This window comes from Acomys minous (genome assembly GCF_964271855.1).
Source record: "Acomys minous genome assembly, chromosome: 14".
NCBI lineage: Eukaryota > Metazoa > Chordata > Mammalia > Rodentia > Muridae > Acomys > Acomys minous.
In genome coordinates, this window is record NC_140496.1 from 23,505,995 (window position 1) to 23,525,503 (window position 19,509).

At 46.7% G+C, this 19,509-nt stretch overlaps 1 protein-coding gene across 1 annotated transcript in view; it reads left to right on the forward strand.

Moving 5' to 3' along the window:
* CMTM4 (CKLF like MARVEL transmembrane domain containing 4) overlaps positions 1-19,411 on the forward strand; it is a 54,650-nt gene extending 35,239 nt beyond the window's left edge. Inside the window, exons 2-4 of the mRNA XM_084757347.1 lie at positions 8,145-8,321; positions 9,983-10,081; positions 11,813-19,411. Of these exons, the coding sequence (XP_084613473.1) occupies positions 8,145-8,321; positions 9,983-10,081; positions 11,813-11,977 (441 nt within the window). The 3' untranslated portion in view covers positions 11,978-19,411. The remainder of the gene's footprint in view (positions 1-8,144; positions 8,322-9,982; positions 10,082-11,812) is intronic.
* Positions 19,412-19,509: the final 98 nt, after the last annotated feature.

Sequence of the window (19,509 nt, forward strand, 5' to 3'; positions counted from 1 at the left end):
CATGCGCTGATCAGGTTGAGTGCTGACCAGCACATGCTGTTGGTGTTTTCCCTGTATACATCTCTATGTAGTTTTAGTAAGTATGCGAGGTGAAGTATGTAGTTTAGTATGTATGTATGTAGATAACTATGTAGTAAGTATGGGGTCCTTGTTCAAGACACACAATCCATGTATCAAATAGAGGAAGGCAGGCTTGACTGCATTTCAGAGCCTCACCGTGTTCTGTGAGCACCCCAAGACCAGGGCAGTGATTAAGGTGGATATGGCCTTGGGCTTAGCCTGAGAAATCTCAGAGCTGTTGGCCACTGCGTGTGAGTTCTTCACAGCTGGAGGATCTGAGTGCACCCAGCGAGCACAGTGGCAGTGCCCCAGCATATAAACCAGCTTCCTGCAGGCAGTCATTTTAGCGTCTAGGCTTCCTGTGTAGAGTAGGACTTTTTAAAAAAAATATTGTAAGTGGTATGTTTGTGGGCGTGTGTCTCTCACATTGGGATTCATCACGTCCTTTGAAAACCTGATCTGACGTTAGGATTTCGACTGATGCTTGCAGGTGCCTCTGAAGGCCGTGTGGCCAGTGTCTTACCTAGGGGAGGTCTTTGCCTTCTGAGCTTGAGAGGGGCCTCTTGCTGTGGGCCTGCTTGGTCAGCCTGAGCTACATGAGGAGCTGGAAGACGGGCATCTGCGTGTCAACAAGCCGGCTCTAGAGAGGATGGACTCTCAGATAAAGAAACAGGATCAACAGAGATGTGTGCACAGTGCCTTTCATTTTCCATGAAAGTTTTTTGTTTCATTTTAAAATATTCATGAATGACTCCAAAGTAAATAAGGATTGGTTCTTAGAGGCCATTAACATTTAGTTCATAAGTAAACCTGGCTATTTTTTTAAAAAGTGCTTAGGACCAAGAACAGTAGGGGGCTTACCTAGTCTCATCCCCATCTTTGGCCAGATGAAACCCTGTCTCGATGAAGAAAATGTCCATAAATAGAACTTTTTTAAAAATTAAAAGTATATTGTTTGGCAATGAAAGTCCAAAGCAATAGAAAGCAGGGTGAGGTGTCACATGTCTGTAATTCCAACATTTGAAATGCCAAGGCTGGAGGACCCGGAGTTGAGAGGCCAGCCTGGGACGCATAGTAAGAGGCTATCTCAAACCAACCAAACAACCACCACCACCAAACTCAGTAGCGATTATTGACCTGACCATGTGCTACCACATAAATGAATGAATGGCTTGTTATTCTCCTGAGGGCTGGGATCATAGGCATGTGCCGCCATGCTCAGCTTTGTGTATAACAGGAGAGTGAAACCAGCTACATGTTGGGCAAGTACTCTCTCAACTGAACTACATTTCCAACCCTGAACATGGTTTTTAAAAAGTACCCATTTACTATGGGTTAAATGTTAGTGACCTCTAAGAGCCATTATGTTATTATTTTACTGTAGATCTTTTAAACTTAAGTGCATGAAATAAGAAAAAGTATTTGATTCCCCTGTCCTCAGTCAGTCCTACTCCATTGAAGTCTGTTTTTCACTGTTTAACATGCTTGCTTTCAGTGTATGTAAGAATGTTTGTGAATACAAACACCCTCATACTTGTGAGACCTATTGGTTCAGTGTTATGTGTTAAATTTTACTATTGTGTCCATGAATGTGTGTTGTGGTGCGTATGGGTGTGGTCACACAAATACCAGGAGATAGATGTGGAGGTCAGAGAACATCTTTTGGGAGTCTGTTCTCTCCTTCCACTATGGGGTCCTGGAGTCAAATTTACATCATCAGGATTATAAGACAAGCATTTTTACCTGCTGAGACATCTCACTGACTTTAAAAAAAATGGTATGGCTTTCATTTTGCAATCCTCTTGCTTCTATCTATTCCTCATATTCTTTTTTGTATATGTGGGTTTTTTAAAGACTTATTTGTTTATTATTATGTATTGAGTGCTCTGCCTGCATGTACACCTGTAGGCAGAAGAGGGCATCGGATCACATTATAGATGGTTGTGAGCCACCACGTGGTTGCCTAGAATTGACCTCAGCTCTGGAAGAGCAGCCAGTGCTCCTAACCCCTGAGCCATCTCTCCAGCCTGTATTCTTTATATTTTACTGCGGTGCCACTAAACTTAGCTTTTGTTTGTTTGTAACCTAGGCTGGTCTTAGACTAGCTGTGTGGCTGCGAAGGGCTGTGAACTCTTGCTCCTCCTGCGTCTGTCTCCTAGATGCTGGGATTACAGGCATGCACCACCGCACTCGGCTTCGGGACTTTGCTAGGAAGCCCTTGGGTGTCTTTTACCATCAGCACATGTAAGGCCACCCACTTCTCTGCCTCAGGTTCCCTTCCGCTTTGAGGCTTTGCTGTGTGCATTGAGGAGAGGGAGGACCCTGCTGTAAGGACTGGCTGATGGATCTGTGTAGGAGCCACCAGAACACTGATTCCTTCAGGCTGTTGTGAGTTGGAGGTAGCATTGTGTACCACCTTACTGGGGATGGTTGGACCGTTCAAACTTTCTGGAAATCTTGAGGTGCAACCTAGTAGGTGGAGGCACAGATCTTCACCCTCCACACACCCTTGCTATTGATGATACTGCTGTAGGGTTATGCCTCTTACACCTGCATTTGGTCTCCTCAGTGTGATTTCCCCAAAAGGAGAGCGGCTGTAGAGCAGGCTTGTGGGTACATGAACTACATTATGGAGTAAATCCCCAAGACAAGAGATTCCATGCCTCATGTTCCAATCACAGCAAGAGTCTCCTTGCAGCTCAATGCCTGGGATGAGCAGAAGAATTTCCAAGGCAACTTACAGTGTTCAAACCCTGTTTCTCCTCCGCCATTCACATGCTTCCCAGCTGGCATGTAGGATACAGAACCACTTGTGCAAAAGACAGCTAAGCCCAAGTTTAATACACCCCTCCCTCAACTTCCAGTTAGGTGGATCATTTGAATGTCTCCGCTGTTCTCTTATCATTTGTCACAAGGTGCTGAATTTGGATTAAGTAGATTGTAGTTAAAATAGGTCGGTTTCATAGGCTTTGCACTTCCGGGATCCCACAGGACTTGCAAGGGGCAGAAGCAAGTGAGGCGCTCTGAAGCATTAGCTCCCTCCTCTGGAATCAGCCTGCCTTTAGACAGCCACACAGCATGGGCCTGCAGCTCCACCATGTGCCAGCACGGAAGAGAGCTGCCTGAGTACTGTTCCAGGTCGGCCTTAGCAGTTACGTTCAGGTCAGTGGTGACACAGGCCTTCTCACTATTTAAAAAGCTTTATTAAACTGGGTGTGGTGGCTCAAGCCTTTAATCCCAGCAGTTGGGAGGCAGAGGCAGGTGGATTGCTGTGAGTTCGAAGCCAGCCTGGTCTACAAAGCAAGTCTAGGACAGCCAAGGTGACACAGAGAAACCCTGTCTCGAAAAACCAAACCAAACAAACAAAAAAAACCTTTATTAGAATTGGCAACATGGCTCTGTGGGTAAAGGTGCTTGCTGCCAACTTGATGACCTGAGTTCAGTCCCCAGCTTTCACATGGTGGAAGAAGAGGACCAACTGTAACATGCTCCCTGGCAACATGCACACAAACATTTCCATACACACACATGCTCGCACACAGGCACATATGCATGCACACACACATATAGTGAATGTAATAAAATTAAAAACATTTAAAGTTTTTTTTTTAACTTTTTATTTTTTGGTTTTTGAGACAGGGTTTCTCTGTGTAGCCTTGGCTGTCTTGGACTCACTTTGTAGACCAGGCTGGCCTCGAACTCACATCAGTCACCTACCTCTGCCTCCCGAGTGCTGGGATTAAAGGCGTGTGCCACCATGCCCAGCCAAATTTAAAGTTATTAATATAATAACTTGACCAGCTAACCCTTCCCTTTTTCTCTCTTCTTCTGTTTGGATGTTAACAGTCATAGCTACAGGTAGTAGAAACCTGACATCCGTGTCAATATCAGCTTACCCAATCACTTTGAAAATATTCTGTCAGCTGGTAGGTCCAACATGGGAAGGGCAGTCAGGTCCTCCTGATGAGCAATAGCTGTAGCTTTCCTCACTTATATTTCATGCCTGTCATGACCTTTACATGTGTAAGGCTTTACATCTGCAAGATTGCTGCCAGGCCAGTGGCTGAATTCTTTGGTTGCCTTGGCGATGAGGCCTCCCAACTCACCTGGCTGAGTCTTTGTTTTCTTCCTGTTGGCTAACAGGTGACTTTACAGGTAAGGCATTTTGGCATCTTCTGTGCCTATTCCCATTTCCACACCCTCTCCCCCAAATAAAACACCTAAATAGCTATCATTAGGGCTAGTTTAAAGTATGCTATGTACAGATTTACATGCAAATACAATATAATCATTTTTTAAATGTGTTGCCTTTACTTAGAAATACCTGTGGATACTATTAGAACAAGTAGGCTGAAAAAAAAGTTTTATAATACACGTTTTCCAAGTTAAGAATTACCTGCATATAGATTTTAACATTAAGAAAATTATGTGTTGAGCAGGAGAAGATGGCTCAGTGGTTAAGAGCGCTGGCTGCTCTCCTAGAAGATACAAGTTTAACGTCAGCACCCACATGGCAGCTCACAACGGCCTGAAACTCTGGTTTCAGGGGATCCGATGCCCTCTTCTGGCCTTCACAGGCACCAGGCATACATGTAGTGTACAGATATACATGCAGGCAAAACCACCCATATGCACAAAAAATAAGATAAAAAAATTTTAATTATATGCTTTTGTGCATGCCTGCATGAGTGTCAGATCTCCTGAAGCTGGAGGTGGAGACAGTTGGAGACTTGATACGGTATTGGGAACTGACTGGATCCTGGGTGGGCAGTAGGCACGCTTAACTGCTGAGCTCTCTCTCCGGCCCCTATAGCATGCTTTTATTCCCTTATTTTTATATGCCTTCTTCTTGTTCTCAAGACTATTTTATATGGTTGTTTGTACTTGGAGCACATTGAGAGGTATACAGCACTCAGCTGTCACTCGGATAGGAGGGATTGATGGGAGGAGTTAGCAGAGTAAGGCAGGAAGAGCTGCAGAGCCGTGAATCCTGGCCCTGCCTCCTGCTCCCTGTTTCCCTCATAAGACTTGTTTCCTTATCTGTAATATGGGGCTAATGCCCATGTTGAATGCTTTGTGTTAATGGTGACCAAAGAACATGCTCATATGGTAGTTGGTTCTTGGTAACTCGTGAATAGCAGGTACTACTTGCTAATAGTTGCTATGTTATCAGTGAGGTTCCCCTCAGTGTAACCTGTTTCTGGATACCTAATCACTCCCAAAACTTAGTGGACTGAGGCAGTAGTCCTTTGTGTCCCTCCAATCCCCAGCCCCTGTCTTCTGGAGATCAAGAATTCTCAGTGGAGCAAGTTACTGTGGTTCCTGTCTGTGCTCCTCATAGACAAGGTGTTGGCTTCCAAGGTGGCTTTTCACCTGGCTGTCAGAAGAAAGATTTAGGGTTTTTATTTTTTGTTTGTTTGTTTGTTTTGATTTTTGAGACAGGGTTTCTCTGTGTAGCCTTGGTTGTCCAACTTGCTTTGTAGACCAGGCTGGCCTCGAACTCACAGCGATCCGCCTGCCTCTGCCTTCTGAGTGCTGGGATTAAAGGCGTGCGCCACCACGCCTGCCCGGCCTGCCTGGTTCTTTCTATCATAGTTGTGTGGAGTGCCCAGGCCTAGCCTTAGATCTTTTTGACTGTACTCACCCTTGGTGCTAGTCTCCACCCCAGCTTTTCTTCCAGCCTGGGGGGCATTCCAGCCTTAGCATGTCCCAAGCCAAAGTCCTCACCCTCTCTGTCCATTCCTGCCAGTGCCTTTTTTTTTTTTTCAGCCACTCAGGCAAAAATCTCTAGAATTACGTTGGTCTCATTTCTTTTCACATCTCATCAGCAAATCCCGTGGGCTTTTCCCTGAGCATATGTCCAGAATTTACCCCTGCTCACCCTCTGGGCTGTCACCTCTTTGCTCTGTGCACAGGTTATTGCAGGGGCCTGCCACCTGTTCTCCAGCCTCTGTAGTAGTACCCCCCCCTGCCGCCCCCACCAATGCCATCTTCTTGCTACAAGAGACTTAAACCATATTGTGCCAGTAGTGTTTCCCTGGTACTGAAAGAAAGAGAGCCACTGCATTCTCACACCCTGGCTCTGTGCATCCAGCCTTCCTTCCTGGGCGGCTCTAGTGTTCACCATGCTGCAGTCCCAGAGGATTTGCTCCTAACAGCTTCCCCTTCTGGACCTCCTTTTGCCCTCCCCCTCCCCCCTTTGGCAGCCAAGCCTCCCAAGGCCACACAAGTCTACAGCATCTACAAGCTGCCTGCTGGCATCTTCACTCACCTCCCAGCTTTATTCTGATCATCAATTCAGTTCCCTTTTTAAACTTCTGAACATCTTGAGACCACAAGCAGGGCATTCTTGTCTGCTGTATTCGTTGCTGTAATGAATGGCCTGTCACATTTGCATATCCTTGAACCATTTGTATTTGAAGAATGTATGTGTTACTTTTCCACACAAATGTGGTCAAAGTTATGGTACCAGAAACATTTGAAACTCATCAGCATACTGTGTTATTTCTTGCCCAAGATTGTTTTATTTGATTACAGGGCTGAAAAAAAAGGGGGGGGGGAATCATTTTGGAAGTTCCCTTATGTGAACTGAGTTGATAATGCAAGTTAGATATACAATTCAGAGGGAGAATGAAGGTCTATGCTGTAGAGAATTAGGAGTATGGGCTTAGAGAGCCATCTTGTTTTTTCTTCTTTCTTTCTATTGGACTAAGAATACTTGTACCTATTGTGTGAGATGAGGGAGTTCTCAAAGGTGTGATTGTGGACTGGCTCGAGATTTTTTTCTATCTAGGAGAAAAAGCCCCTTTCTTTTAGCCAGTTTCAAAATAGAATACATTGTTATAACCACTGTAGCCATCGTGCTGCACAGTAGAGCTCTTGAACTAATTCTTCAACGAAATGTTGTATCCCTTAATTAACAAGCCTGTATCCTGTGTGTTGCCTTGAAGTAGAAAAGCAAGCTGACCATGCAGATTAGGAAAGGGTGGCTTTGGCAGTGAGCAAAACAGCCCACCTTCTATTTAGGGAAGTGGGGCAGTGGGTTCTGACAAATTCACAAAGGGCCTGCTGTGGCTCACCCCGTCCCCTGTTGGCTCTGTGCACTTTACAGTGCTTGGTGCTATAGGAGTTGAGGGAGGTGGCCAGACCCTGCTGTCAAATACCTAGACAGTGTAAGAGTAGGGTAACATCAGCCTGACAGGGAAAACCACAGGGGCTTGGGGAGGAAGCGTAGTTAGGAAGTCTAGAAAGGTGTCAATGAGACTTCAGGGAGAAGGGCAAGAGCTGAGGCGCAGCTTCCACCTTTTGACCATCCCAAGGGAGCACTGCACTGCTGGCTCTGGAGGACCTTGGAGCAACTTGCTCTCTGCTTCATTGACCCCTGTCTCAGTGGAGTGGGGCTGGATCTGGTAAAGGATTGACACGGGTAACTACCTGAGTAGAGGCTTGGAGCCCAAGGCTATGAGCCGTTAGGTATCACGAGCACCCTGGCTTGGAGGGCCATTACCACAGCCTGGGGCCCCCTTCTCCTCCTGGGCTCTAGATGTTCATATGCTCATATCCACTGTTAGCTCTTTAGCTTTATGATCACGGAATTTTAGGGCTACAATGCTAGAGTGTTACTTTGGTTTTTTTCAGAAGAAACTGATTCTATTGAAAGATTTTAATTTTCTTTTAAAGAAACTACCAGATCACCTATTTGATGAAATCCAGTGACCCATTTTCCAAAAGAATGCAAGCTAATGAAGATGGGCTCTTTGTCTTTAGCGTATAAAAAAGGGTAGCTACCCGGTGCAGAATTCCTTTCTTCCTTCTACCAGAGGGCCAATGGTTCCCAAGAGGGGCCTCAGCATGCCTGGCTGGTTTCAGTACAACAATGGAGGGGCCGTCACTGTTTTCTTTAGGACCTCGGCCTTCCGTTCTACCTGTTCCTGCCTGTGAGTTGATGCAGGTCATGTTTGTCAGCCGCACTGAGGAGAACCCTGCTGCTGTATACTGTTCAATTGTATTTAACACAGCAGACGTGCCTGTTCACAGAATGTGTACTAAATATATACATGCGTGTATTTCCAATTTTCTTCTAGATTCTGGCCCTAATTGCATTTATCTGCATCGAGACCATCATGGAGTGCTCCCCGTGTGAAGGCCTCTACTTTTTTGAGTTTGTAAGCTGCAGTGCATTTGTGGTGACTGGGGTCTTGCTGATTCTCTTCAGCCTCAACCTTCATATGAGGATCCCCCAGATCAACTGGAATCTGACAGTGAGTACGCACCGCGCGTCTGCTTGCGAGAGGATTGGCTGCTGCTGGGCTCTCGCGGGAAGTTGGAATCTCTCACGTCATATTTAGTCCGAGCTCATTTTGGAGCTTAAATATCCCCTCATAGCTCAGCTGTGACTAAGCTTCCTTACTGGGTTGAGTAAGATCACACAGGTAAAGTGAATCTCAACAGTAAAGCATTGTGACGGGATCGTGTTGGTCCTTTCAGGGACACCGTCTGTATCGTGCTCAGCCAGAGGATTGGCTGTGTGGCTATTTGCTGAATATGAGAAAGAAGACAGGATGAATGCATTTGCAGATTTTTCAGACTAGACTCAAGAGCCATTCATAAAAATATCGATCCTGGTGGGAGTTAGGGTTCATGTCTGTAATTCTAGCACTTTGGAGGCAGAGACTGGGAGACTACTGCAAGTTCAAGGCCTCATAAGGAATTCTAGACTTAATTGGGTAACATAACAAGGCCTTGTCTCAAAAAAAAAAAAAAAAAAGATCCGGCCAGGCGTGGTTTTGCGCATCTTTAATCCCAGCACTCAGGAAGCAGAGGCAGGCAGATTGCTGTGAGTTCGAGGCCAGCCTGGTCTACAAAGCGAGTCCAGGACAGCCAAGGCTACACAGAGAGACCCTGTCTCAAAACACAAAAGCAAACAAACAAACAAAAATTGATTCTGGGGCTGAAGAGTTGGCTTAGTGGTTAAGAGCACTGACTGCTCTTCCAAAGGACCTGGGTTCAATTCCCAGCACCCACATGGCAGCTCACAACTGTCCGTAACTCCAAGATCTGACACCCTCATACAGACATACATGCAGGCAAAACACCAATGCACATACAATAAAAATAAAAATAAAAAAATGATTTGGAAGGAGTTAAGAGTGAAAATGCCAGTCACTTGTAAGCCCCAAAGGTACTATCAAGTACAGAACTACTGAGGGCTGCAGGTCTGAGCAGGAGGCCCACAGGGGGTAGCCACCATCCCTCTCAGTGCTTTGGGCTCTTAGCACCATTGAGACCCTCTTGTCAATTGGCCTGAGGTGCTCAGAACTGGTCAGTCCCAGTGACGTAAAAGCTTGAAAGTCTGGTAAGAAAATGTGTTCTCATGTTTTAGATGCTACACAAGAAAGAAAATACTGGGACGTTGCCCCAGTTTGGAGTCTTGGGAAGCTTGGCCTAATCCAAATGATATGAGAGTCTTTTAAAAGAGACAATATTAAGCTAGGTGTGCTAGTGCACACCTTTAATCCCAGTACTTGGGAGGCAGAAGTAGACGGATCTCTGTGAGTTCGAGGCCAGCCTGGTCTTGTAAGCTTGTCTCAAAAAATAAAGTAAAAAGATGACACTAGAAAGCTGTATTAACTCCGTGGTCTTGGCTTGCATATTAAAAGACCTGGGTTTAATGCCCAACACTGCAAACAAATAACTCAAACTCTGAGTGATGCCAAGTGTTGCCAGCTTTGGTTGCTCTTTAAGTCAAGACTAGGTAATGCTACAGTAAAGGTGTATTGTAAACTGTTTCTGCTCTGCTCCTGTAAGCAGTAGCCCTGGGACACTGAGACTGCCGTTGGGGCAGCAGAAACGGCTTTATGGGCGTCACTGGAAAGTTCTTCTGTTGCTTTGCAAATGACTCTACTTTTTCCTCTTTCTTTAGGATTTGGTCAACACTGGACTCAGCACTTTCTTTTTCTTTATTGCCTCAATTGTATTGGCTGCTTTAAACCATAAAACCGGAGCGGAAATTGCTGCCGTGGTAAGCAGACTGGATTGGTTCAAATCAGGCTGAGTCTCACCTCTGTCCCCTGGCGTGCATCCTGCTCACCCTCCTTTAGTGTTTCCTAGCCTGGCCTTGGGGGACCAAGAGATGCAGAGTGGTGGTCAGAAAACAGACAGGGCTCACTCTCCATGCGCTGTGTTTCTGCCTTGCTGCTGACTTGTAAAGAACGTGTATCACTTTTGAGATGGTTGAGGGAGGATATAGAGGCCTGAGAACTACTGAACTGGGACCAGCAAGGCGGTCAGCAAGTAAAAGGTACTTGCTGCCAAGCCTGTGGCCTAAGTCCCGCCCCCGGGTCCCACATAGCAAGAAAAACTGACTACCATAAATTGCCCTCTTATATTCACCTGTGTGCCATGGCACACCCCCCCCTCCCCAATACACAATAATGAATAAATTTAATAAGCAATTTTTTAAACTATAAAACTGACTGTTCTTCCAACACAATTAGAATTCTGTCAAGCTTGACTAAATTATTAAAACCTTACCACATCTCCTGGTGCTGCCCAGGCGAGAGGCAGTAGGAGGGCGTGGTGCCACCGCACATAGGCAAGGTGGCTTCATGCTGGGTTCTTGTGCGGTGAGATGCTATGCTTTCTATATCAAGTTTTGTCTATATTATATTTTGCTTGTGGGACCAGTGACCATGAATTGTATGCAGTAAGAGAGGTGCTTTTGTGATTTAAAAAGAAAAAAATGTTCAAGGTCAGGCAAGGTGGTATACACCTGTAATCTCAACACTCAGGAGACAGGATTGCCTTAAAGTTGACATTATCATTTCCATAGAGAGTTCCAGCTTTAGCCAGGCCTACACAGTGAGACCCTCAAAACAATATGATAATAACAATAATCTTAATAAATATTAAAAGTTTAAATTATATTTAAAATTTTAAATTTAAATTTTAAAATTAAAATTGCTTTTAAATACTAAAAATGGGCTGGAGGACTGGCTTAGTGGGATAAAGTGCTTGTCACTGAGTTTGGATCACCAGAACCCATGTAAAGCTGAACATGGTAGCAAGTATATCCATAATGGCAGCCCCCTAGTGATTCGTGGGTGTGTGTTGAGTCTGGCTAGTCAGATCCACCTTCCTTGTCTTCCATTCTTAGGGCATCTAAGCAGCTAGCAAGCCCAAGGCAAGAAATCTGGTCTTAAATGAGAAAGGACTGATACCCAAGGTGGTTTTCTGACCTCCACATGCATGATACCCACTGCCCTCATACCAGAGAGGGAGAGAGAAGGACCCGGCTGGGGGGGGGCGGAAGGGGGAAGAGAGAGAAAGGGACAGAGAGAGAAAGGGGGGAGAGAGAGAGATAGGGAGGGGGGAGAGAGAGAGAAGAAACAAGCTGGGTGTGTTTTAATCTTTTAATCCAGTACTCCAGCGGCAGAGGCAGGTAGATCTCTGAGTTGAGGCCAGGCTGGTCTACAGAGTGCGTCCAGGACAGCTAAGTCTAAAGATAAACCCTGTCTTGAAAATCAAACAGAAAGAAAGGAAGGAAAGAAGGAAAAGAAATAGATTTAACACATATCAAAAAACCTCTGCAGCTGTCTTCATGGCAGGTTGGAGTCTCTGTGGGTCACGCGGCTAGAGCTTCAGGGCTGGGGGTCTGGTACTGCTGGAAGGGGCTGCACACAGCTTGGGTCCCTATGACAACACTGGGCTTCAGGGCACACGGTCAAGGGTAAACTGTGGCTGTGTGTTTTAGATATTTGGCTTCTTGGCCACAGCAGCCTATGCAGTGAGCACGTTCCTGGCTGTGCAGAAATGGAGAGTCAGCCTCCGTCAGCAGAGCGCCAACGACTACATCCGAGCTCGCACTGAATCCAGAGATGTGGACAGCCGCCCTGAGATCCAGCGCCTGGACACATGAGAACCCCCGGCGTCCTCCTACTGCCCTCATGCCCGTTCTCCTAATCAAGTTCTTTTCCTCTCAGCACGTCAGATTTTTGTGTGATCCAGTTGAATTTTGTCCTGTTTGGTAAAAATTCACTTTGGGAAAGGTTGCCTAGAGTGTCCCAGTGACTGATCTGTGGTGGGCTGAGGAGGCCCAGGTCCCCCGGCATGGGGCACCCATGGGAGCAGCCAACTTCACTGACTGCTCCAGGTCTTAAACTGTCTGTCTCAGACCACATGGTCTCGCCCGACTCTAAGCCCCAGCCTGTCATGTGTATTTGTGATGAGTCAAAACCTTATTAAATGGCATTGAGAAGGGAACTAGATGTCACACGACAGAGGTCCAGGGATGGAACAGCCAGCGAAGTACTTGGCCGGCCTCCTAGTGAGCTAGGGGTGGGTGCTGAGTCTGCTAGCTCCACCCCCGTCTTCCATTCCCAGAGCATCTAGGTAGCCAGCGTGGCTACCTAGATCGAGGGGCTTGGCAAATGGTTGTGCTCCTGTAACTTCCTTGCCGGGCTGGTAAAGCTAGTGTCCTAGGGGGCAGCTCCATTGGACCACTGACTCACAGAACAGTGACCATTTGTCTCCTACCCTGCTGAGAAACCACTTGATTCTTCTTCTCATGAGTCACCTTCCTGTGGTCCATACTCACTTTCCGGGATAGGGGACCGCCATGTTTGCCAGTGTCCTGCCTACCTTATGTATCTTGAGGCTGAGTTGCAGTTTCACCACTTTTACCTTCTCAGGTGAAAGCTGCAGAAGAAATGTCCTTCCAGAAGCCCAGGCACTTGCCCACTTGCTGGCCTCACGGATCACGTGTCCTCGTGTGTTACAAAGTGGCACACTCACGCTCACACTTCTCTTGTGTGGACACATGTAATTTTCTGAATATCCGAGATGAGCTCTAAAGTGATTCGGAGTCAGTTTATCTAGGATTTGAAAATACTTGAATTTGCACCAGGATACATCCTTCCGCGGATGTTCCACGAGGCACTGCTGTCACTTTGGGCGCCTGAGTGTCCTCGAACACCAGTCCTGGAACACGTTAGGGATCCTGGTTACATACGGCTTTTGGATTGGTTCTTGATAAACTGAACATTATTTCGGTGGTGAATGAGTTAAACAGGCCCCTATGATGCTGTAATTTTGTTGTTGTTAGAGACTAATGATGTCTTTTTTTGGAAAGTTTTAACATGTCAGGTTCTCACTCTGAACTGTTGATGTTTACAGACCTTGTCTTAGTTCTAATATTTTGTGTGTAGCCTCACCAAGAAGAAGACATGGCTGGCGGGAGGGTATCGCGATAGTAGAGAGCCCCTGCTGTCTCCTCCTGAGTACCGTTCACAGTTTGATCAGTGTGCTTTGTAGTTCATAACCCAGAAGTGGGCGGCAAGGCCGTGGAGGAGAGTCTGAGGAGGCGCTCCCCTTGCACTTGCCATGGCTCTGCATCATTCAGGGAAGAGCAGTGCTGTATGGTTGAATAGCAAAGAGGGGCTACTGGCACACCCCACTGCAGGGCTCAGAGTCCACAGGAAATAGGACCAGGCGGCATCTGACTGGGGGCCGGGTGGTGGAGTCCGAGGGTCTGGCTCTCTAAACCCAACACCCGGTGTAGCCCAGCTCTGCACTGGCAGTAGTCACGTTCTGCTCTAGCGCCTCTCCCTGGTTCTTCCCTGCTCCAGAGGGCAGTCTGGGTCTGGCCACCCCTGCCCAGCTCCTGATGGAGAGCTGTCCTTGGTTGTGGTGAGTCAGCCTGCATACCTCATGCTTTACCAACAGTGAGCCTGTTGTATGTTGTGATGTAGGGGAGTGGGTGACATCTGGATTTTTATCTGTTAGTTTTACATGGTTTTCCCCTCCGATTTGTTGTATATGTCTACATAATCAAAATTGGGCCCCCTCCGCCTGCGCCCCCTTCTCTCTGAGAATTCCCCTTTAAAACAGGGTCAGCAAAGACTTGGCCTGCATCAAATGGGGCCCGTTTGGAAGGACCGCCCTGGGTTTTATCATGTTACTGGCCTCTGAAAAAGGCCATCTTTGAAGTGGGTCAGAAGAAAGAAGCATTCAGACATGACTGCTGCTCGTGTTTCCAAGTCACTTCAATAAAACCATTTTATCGTGGGATGAAAGGAGGCCTTCTGAGGAAGTGTTGTCAGCCGAAAGAAACAATCCTGAGACCCATTGAGACCGTGAATACCAAGACACGGTAAAAAAAATAAATAAATAAAATTTAAAAAAAATGGTGGTATCTCAGGGCTTGAGAGACTTGAGAGTAATTTGCATCTTAGTGACAGAATCTTTGTAATTATTTATATACTGGTACTATTTAATATCCTTTTGCTATGAGGCCTCCCCCATGGCTTTTGTGTATGTATTTCCTTGTACTATTTAACTAGCTCCCATAGAGCCAGAGTGGCGTGTGCACCTTCTAATAGTGTGATGCACAGCCCCAATCGCCTGTGCAACAACGTGTCGAGGAAAGGTGTGAGGGGACATGCTTGTCTACGGTGAAAGCAATGGCACCTGCATCCTCCCTGTTGTGCCTCTGTATGCACAGGAGATAATCTAGATTTGGGCTTTATTTTTAAATAACCTCTGCAAATTGAAAAAAAACCCTATATTTCTGTGTTTATTAAGTCTACTACGGACCAATGTCACTTAGGTTTGGGTCATTTTAAGTCAACCTTAGATTTGTTCATTTCCTGATGGGATGAAACTGGCTTTCCCGGTTGGAGCATAACTTGAAGGGAAATGCAGTTTTGGGGACCATCTGGTGTGTTCGTGGAGACATGGGGTTGAAGCCCTCCCACATTTGGTAGTTTTGGTGGATATAAACACTGACATCTTTGGAGAAAGTGTTTTGGTGCTGTTTCTCTGCACTGGTGTCATCTATACTGCTCTTTGTCCCCCTCCCTGCCCAACGCACAGACGGTAAACCCTTTTCCTTCTGATTTTAGAGACTGCAGTCAAAGAAACCTAAAGAGACTTATTGGTTCCTGGAAAGGGCAAACGCAGTGATGTAGTGAGTTCCCTCAGAGAAGCTGTTTAAAATAGATGGCCACGCAGGGCAGATTGCTTTTGTCTACAATAAAAGCAAGAATTCAGTTAGCTGCCCATCCCCAGTGCCCACATCTTTGTTAGCATTATACTATAATGCCAGAGCAGGCAGATCCTGGGCACAGTGAAACCAACAAGGACCAGCCATGCACTAAGCACTTGGCCCTGGGGTCCTTTTATAGACTCCTGGCTGCAAGATGCGCACCCACTGGCGGGCCTGGCTTCCACCCTGTGCTGGGTGCTTCTGGAAAGAGTTCCATGGCTCAGCTGAAAACAGTTTAAGTTTCTTCTATCTTCTTTAAAGTTTTTCTAGTGGTTCAGGCAATCTTAGAAGAAATGAAGGTCTAACTCTGTTGTCCCTGCATGTATGTGAATTCTTGCTTGCTGTGAATGAGCCCTGGCTAACCCTATGTATGACACAAACTCACCTTTTCTTGTGGATTTTCATGTACTGTTTGGAGGAGACCCCTTACTTATCCATGAGGTGGCCTAAGGCTTCAACCCTCCCCATGTCACATTCTCTGTGGGGCAGTCTTCGGAGCATGGAGACATGTGTTTAGTCTAGTGATGATGCCGGCGCTTCCTACTCTGCCGTCTGTGTTTAAAACACTAGAGTTCCATGGCTAGCGTGCCACTGCCTGCCTGCCTTCTTCTCAAGATGTCACCTATATGGCAATGGCAACATTAAACAGGCAGCAGAAAGGGCAGTGGCGAGCTGGGAGGCGTACGCTTTCTAGGCGGAGAATTGTTGGCTGTTCCTCATGAGCAGAAAGAAGGGGGGAAAGCTGCTTCTAGTGTATGAAGTTTCTAGGTACCTTTTAGGTCCTCATGAAGTTGCAGAGTCTGGGGTTCCTTTAGCTGTCTGATTTTATCAGCACCTACCCCATATCAGGGGCAACTTAGCAGAGAGTTTGGTGGACAGGTGAAGTTTACGTGCCAGAGGCATGCGTGCGTGCGTGTGTGTGTGTGGCTGCGTGACATCAATGGGCCAACATAGATAGCACTTGATATGTTCATGACCCCTGCTGCCCTGGAAACATGCACTTACCTTCCCCCTCTTCAGAAGCGTGAGGTCCTGGCTCCTGGATGGACTTGAAGGCAATGGCTGAGTGCTGGAGACCACCGTCCGTCCGTGCTGGCATCCAGTCTGGGTCTTAGCAGGTGACAGATCTGCCTCAGGTGCATTCCAGGCAGGATGCAGATGTAACAGACGCCCCCTCTTGGCTTTGTTGTTAGCTTTCTGACTCCTTAAAATCTATTCTGTCTCTTCTCGGCAGATATCTTTAAAGTAATCCAATTTGTTTGGTTGTGAAAATAATTTGAAATATTTGACTTGTCTATGTTTATTTAGACTTTATCTCTGAAAGAAGGTACCATCAGTGTTAGATCTAGAATTTTCTTCTAAAAGAGGATGTTCTGTTGGGTTTTATGCTCGTCAGTATAACATTGGATATAAATTCTTAGGCTTTAGGATTTTTTTCCCCTTTCTAGTTTTCTCCTAAGAGGAGGCACAAATCCATTGAGCTCAAAGCACTAGCCATTTGCCTAGAACCAAATTTAGATTCTAGGTTCTTGAACAATGTATTTGTGTCATTATCTTACTTTGTCACCCTTCTTATTCTGATGTGTTAATTCAGCTAAGCCTTTGGTTAGGGTTACTATCACTTGGACTGTGTGGCAAGCTAGCAGGATGTGTCTGGTGTAATTATGGTAACATGTTTGGAGCCACTTGCCAAGAGGTAGATTTGTTTTTTTTCTTTCATAATTGTGTCTGAAAAGAGAGATGCTGCTAATACCCCAGCAGGAAGTACCTAGCCCCAACTTTTTACCCAAGGGATCTGTGGACCAAGGACAGTGAAGGAAGACTTGTGCTCACTCCAGCCCAAGGCAGGGCCAGGCCTGACTGACGCTGCCTCCTTCCACTAACCCTGCTTTGCCTGTTTCTCAGAACTGATTTAAAAAGTTTCAAAACTCAGTCCCCTTTCTCTGGCACTGAAGAATACACTGATTCAGGGCTTAAGGAATCGGCTAGGCCAAGTGTTAGGTCCTGCCGCAGGGCGTGGCTGGCTTGCCCTGCCCTCTACCCGGGGGCGGGGCTTCCCCCCCAGACACCCTTCACTGTGTAATCCAGACATTCAGGTTCCGTGCCCCCCCCTTTTTGCCCATTTTCTATCTCCCTGCTCTCTCCTTTCCCCCGCCCGCAGCTCACGCTCTTCCCACCCTCTCGCTGCTTGCAATAAGTTGTCCCCTTTAGCTCATCCTGACGTTTAATCATCTAATCATCGTGTGCCCTTGACTCGGGGAAGTTGAACCCCGCTTAGCCCAGCAGGCCGGACTCATTTGGGGCTACTCCCTATACCTCATCATTCTCCGCCTACTCTGGTCATCTTTAAACCTGGAAGAAGTTGCACCAGAAGATTGATTAAATATCAGAATGAGCTCATGGTGACAAAGCTATAATATGTAATTGCAGGTTTATTGGAAGCAGCATAGAAGGAGGAAGGAGAGCGCAGTCTGGGGGTGGGGGGTGGGGCGGGGAAGGGAAGGAGAGAGCAGGGAGGTGGGAAAAGGGTCAGACGTCTGGTGAAGGGTCTCTGGGAGAGGGGATGTCCCCTGGGTAGAGAGCAGGGCATGCCACCAAGGGCTAGAGAGGGCGAGAGCAAGGGCATGCTGTAGCCCAGGCCCGCCCGTCCCCAACTCACTCATTTCCAACTTGTTTTTAAAAAATAATTCAAATCATGATGAAATTAACCTATTTGCCTAAAATGATTGCTTTTTAATAACTCGATTTTGTTTGACTGATTCCATCTGGAGGAATGCGAGGGAGTGAAGCTGTCTGTGTATGTTCAGTTTGTAGGAGTTTAGGAACCCACGGGAGAAACACTAAGCTATTTATTTGTCTGTCTGGTTTTTGTTTTTGTTTTAAGTAGGGAATTCTGTCTTTGTATATTTTATGACAAATAATCACTTCACCTTTGGTGCCTTCCATGTGTCATATAAGCACTTGTCAATCACAGACTTGGGGGCGGGTGGTCATTTAGTTAAAACAGATAACACTATTTTTGTAGCATGATTGTGTCCTTTCAATATTGCTTCCCACTGTATCGGTCTTGACACTTGGGCCATTTTCCTCTTAAACATCCTATGTATTTTTCAAATACCCTCCAGCAAGTCCTGCTCCTGCGCTGTGCTCTCCCCACACTGCACTTCTGCTGGGTTAGTTTGAGAGCCACAGACTATATCTGAAAAAAGCCGTGTCCTTGCAGTCCTATCTGGCATCTTTCGACTGTGTGTTGGGCTGGGAGAGCCACTGCTCACCAACAGCAAGAAGAACACACTCTCGTTTTTCACAGGCATCATCCATGCGCTGCCTTCCCGCTTGCTGGGTCTGACGTGAAGAGCTCGCGTGTGGCTCCTCGCGCTCCTCCCTTAGCCAGTCTCAGGCCGCTCTGGGACTCGCCCCACTTGGATTCAGGTTGTGGATACCCTGGGTGGGTTTCTGAGTGGCCTGAATGTAGTAGGTACTCTGCCGTGGTGGCTTGATGAAGCCAGGGCACAGGGCGAAATAGCCACCCACTCACTCCGCTTTCCGACCCTGCACCTTGGCGTTGTCTGGTCAGGCCAAACTTGCTGAGACATGAACCTGTAGCTCTTTGTTTTTGTCCTTTTTAAGAGGCAAAAACATGTAACTCTGTGACAGCAAGAGCTATCAGGTGGCAGGGTGACAGCTTTCTGCTAGGGTGGGCCACTGGCACTTCATTTAACTAGTGGCACTTTGGGGAGACAGTGGTAGCAGTCACCATATATTGTTTCTGCAGTCAGGTTTTCTATGAGGCAGGATCTTGCTAGGTAGACCTGGCTGGCCTCTGACTTGTAGCAGTCCTCCTGCCTCTTCCTCCTAAATGCTGGGGTACAGAAGTGTGCTGCCACGCCCAGCTGAAGCTTTTCTTTTTTTTGCAGTTTGTAGCCATGGCTGTGGGCATTTCAAGGTAGAGGCCGTTGAACAAACTTTGATCTGTGTTGTTTGCAGTACTGGACTTCACATCCTGGCCCATCTGACACGGCCAGCCCTGAGTCCCAGGTTTGACCCTGTACATTTCAAATGGTGTGGGAGCCATGGTATTTGCTCCCGTTGATTTGCCCCTGACAGCAGACAAATCCTCACCCTGCCCTCGTTCTCCCCGTTACCCTTTGAAGGACCAATTTTTCATGGTACTTGTCTCGATTGTTTTCATAGTGTTCAAATCTGTATTTTTGTATGTAGAGGAAAATAATTTTCTCAGCACTAATCACTAATGAATATTGTATTGCTATGAAGGAGTTCTTGTTTAATAAATGGACATATGAACAATGCTTTTGTCTCTTCTGTTTCCCCAAAGGCTTTGGATCCCACTCCTGCAACAAGCTTGCGCTGTGGGGGTGACATGGAGCCACGATCCACAGGCTATA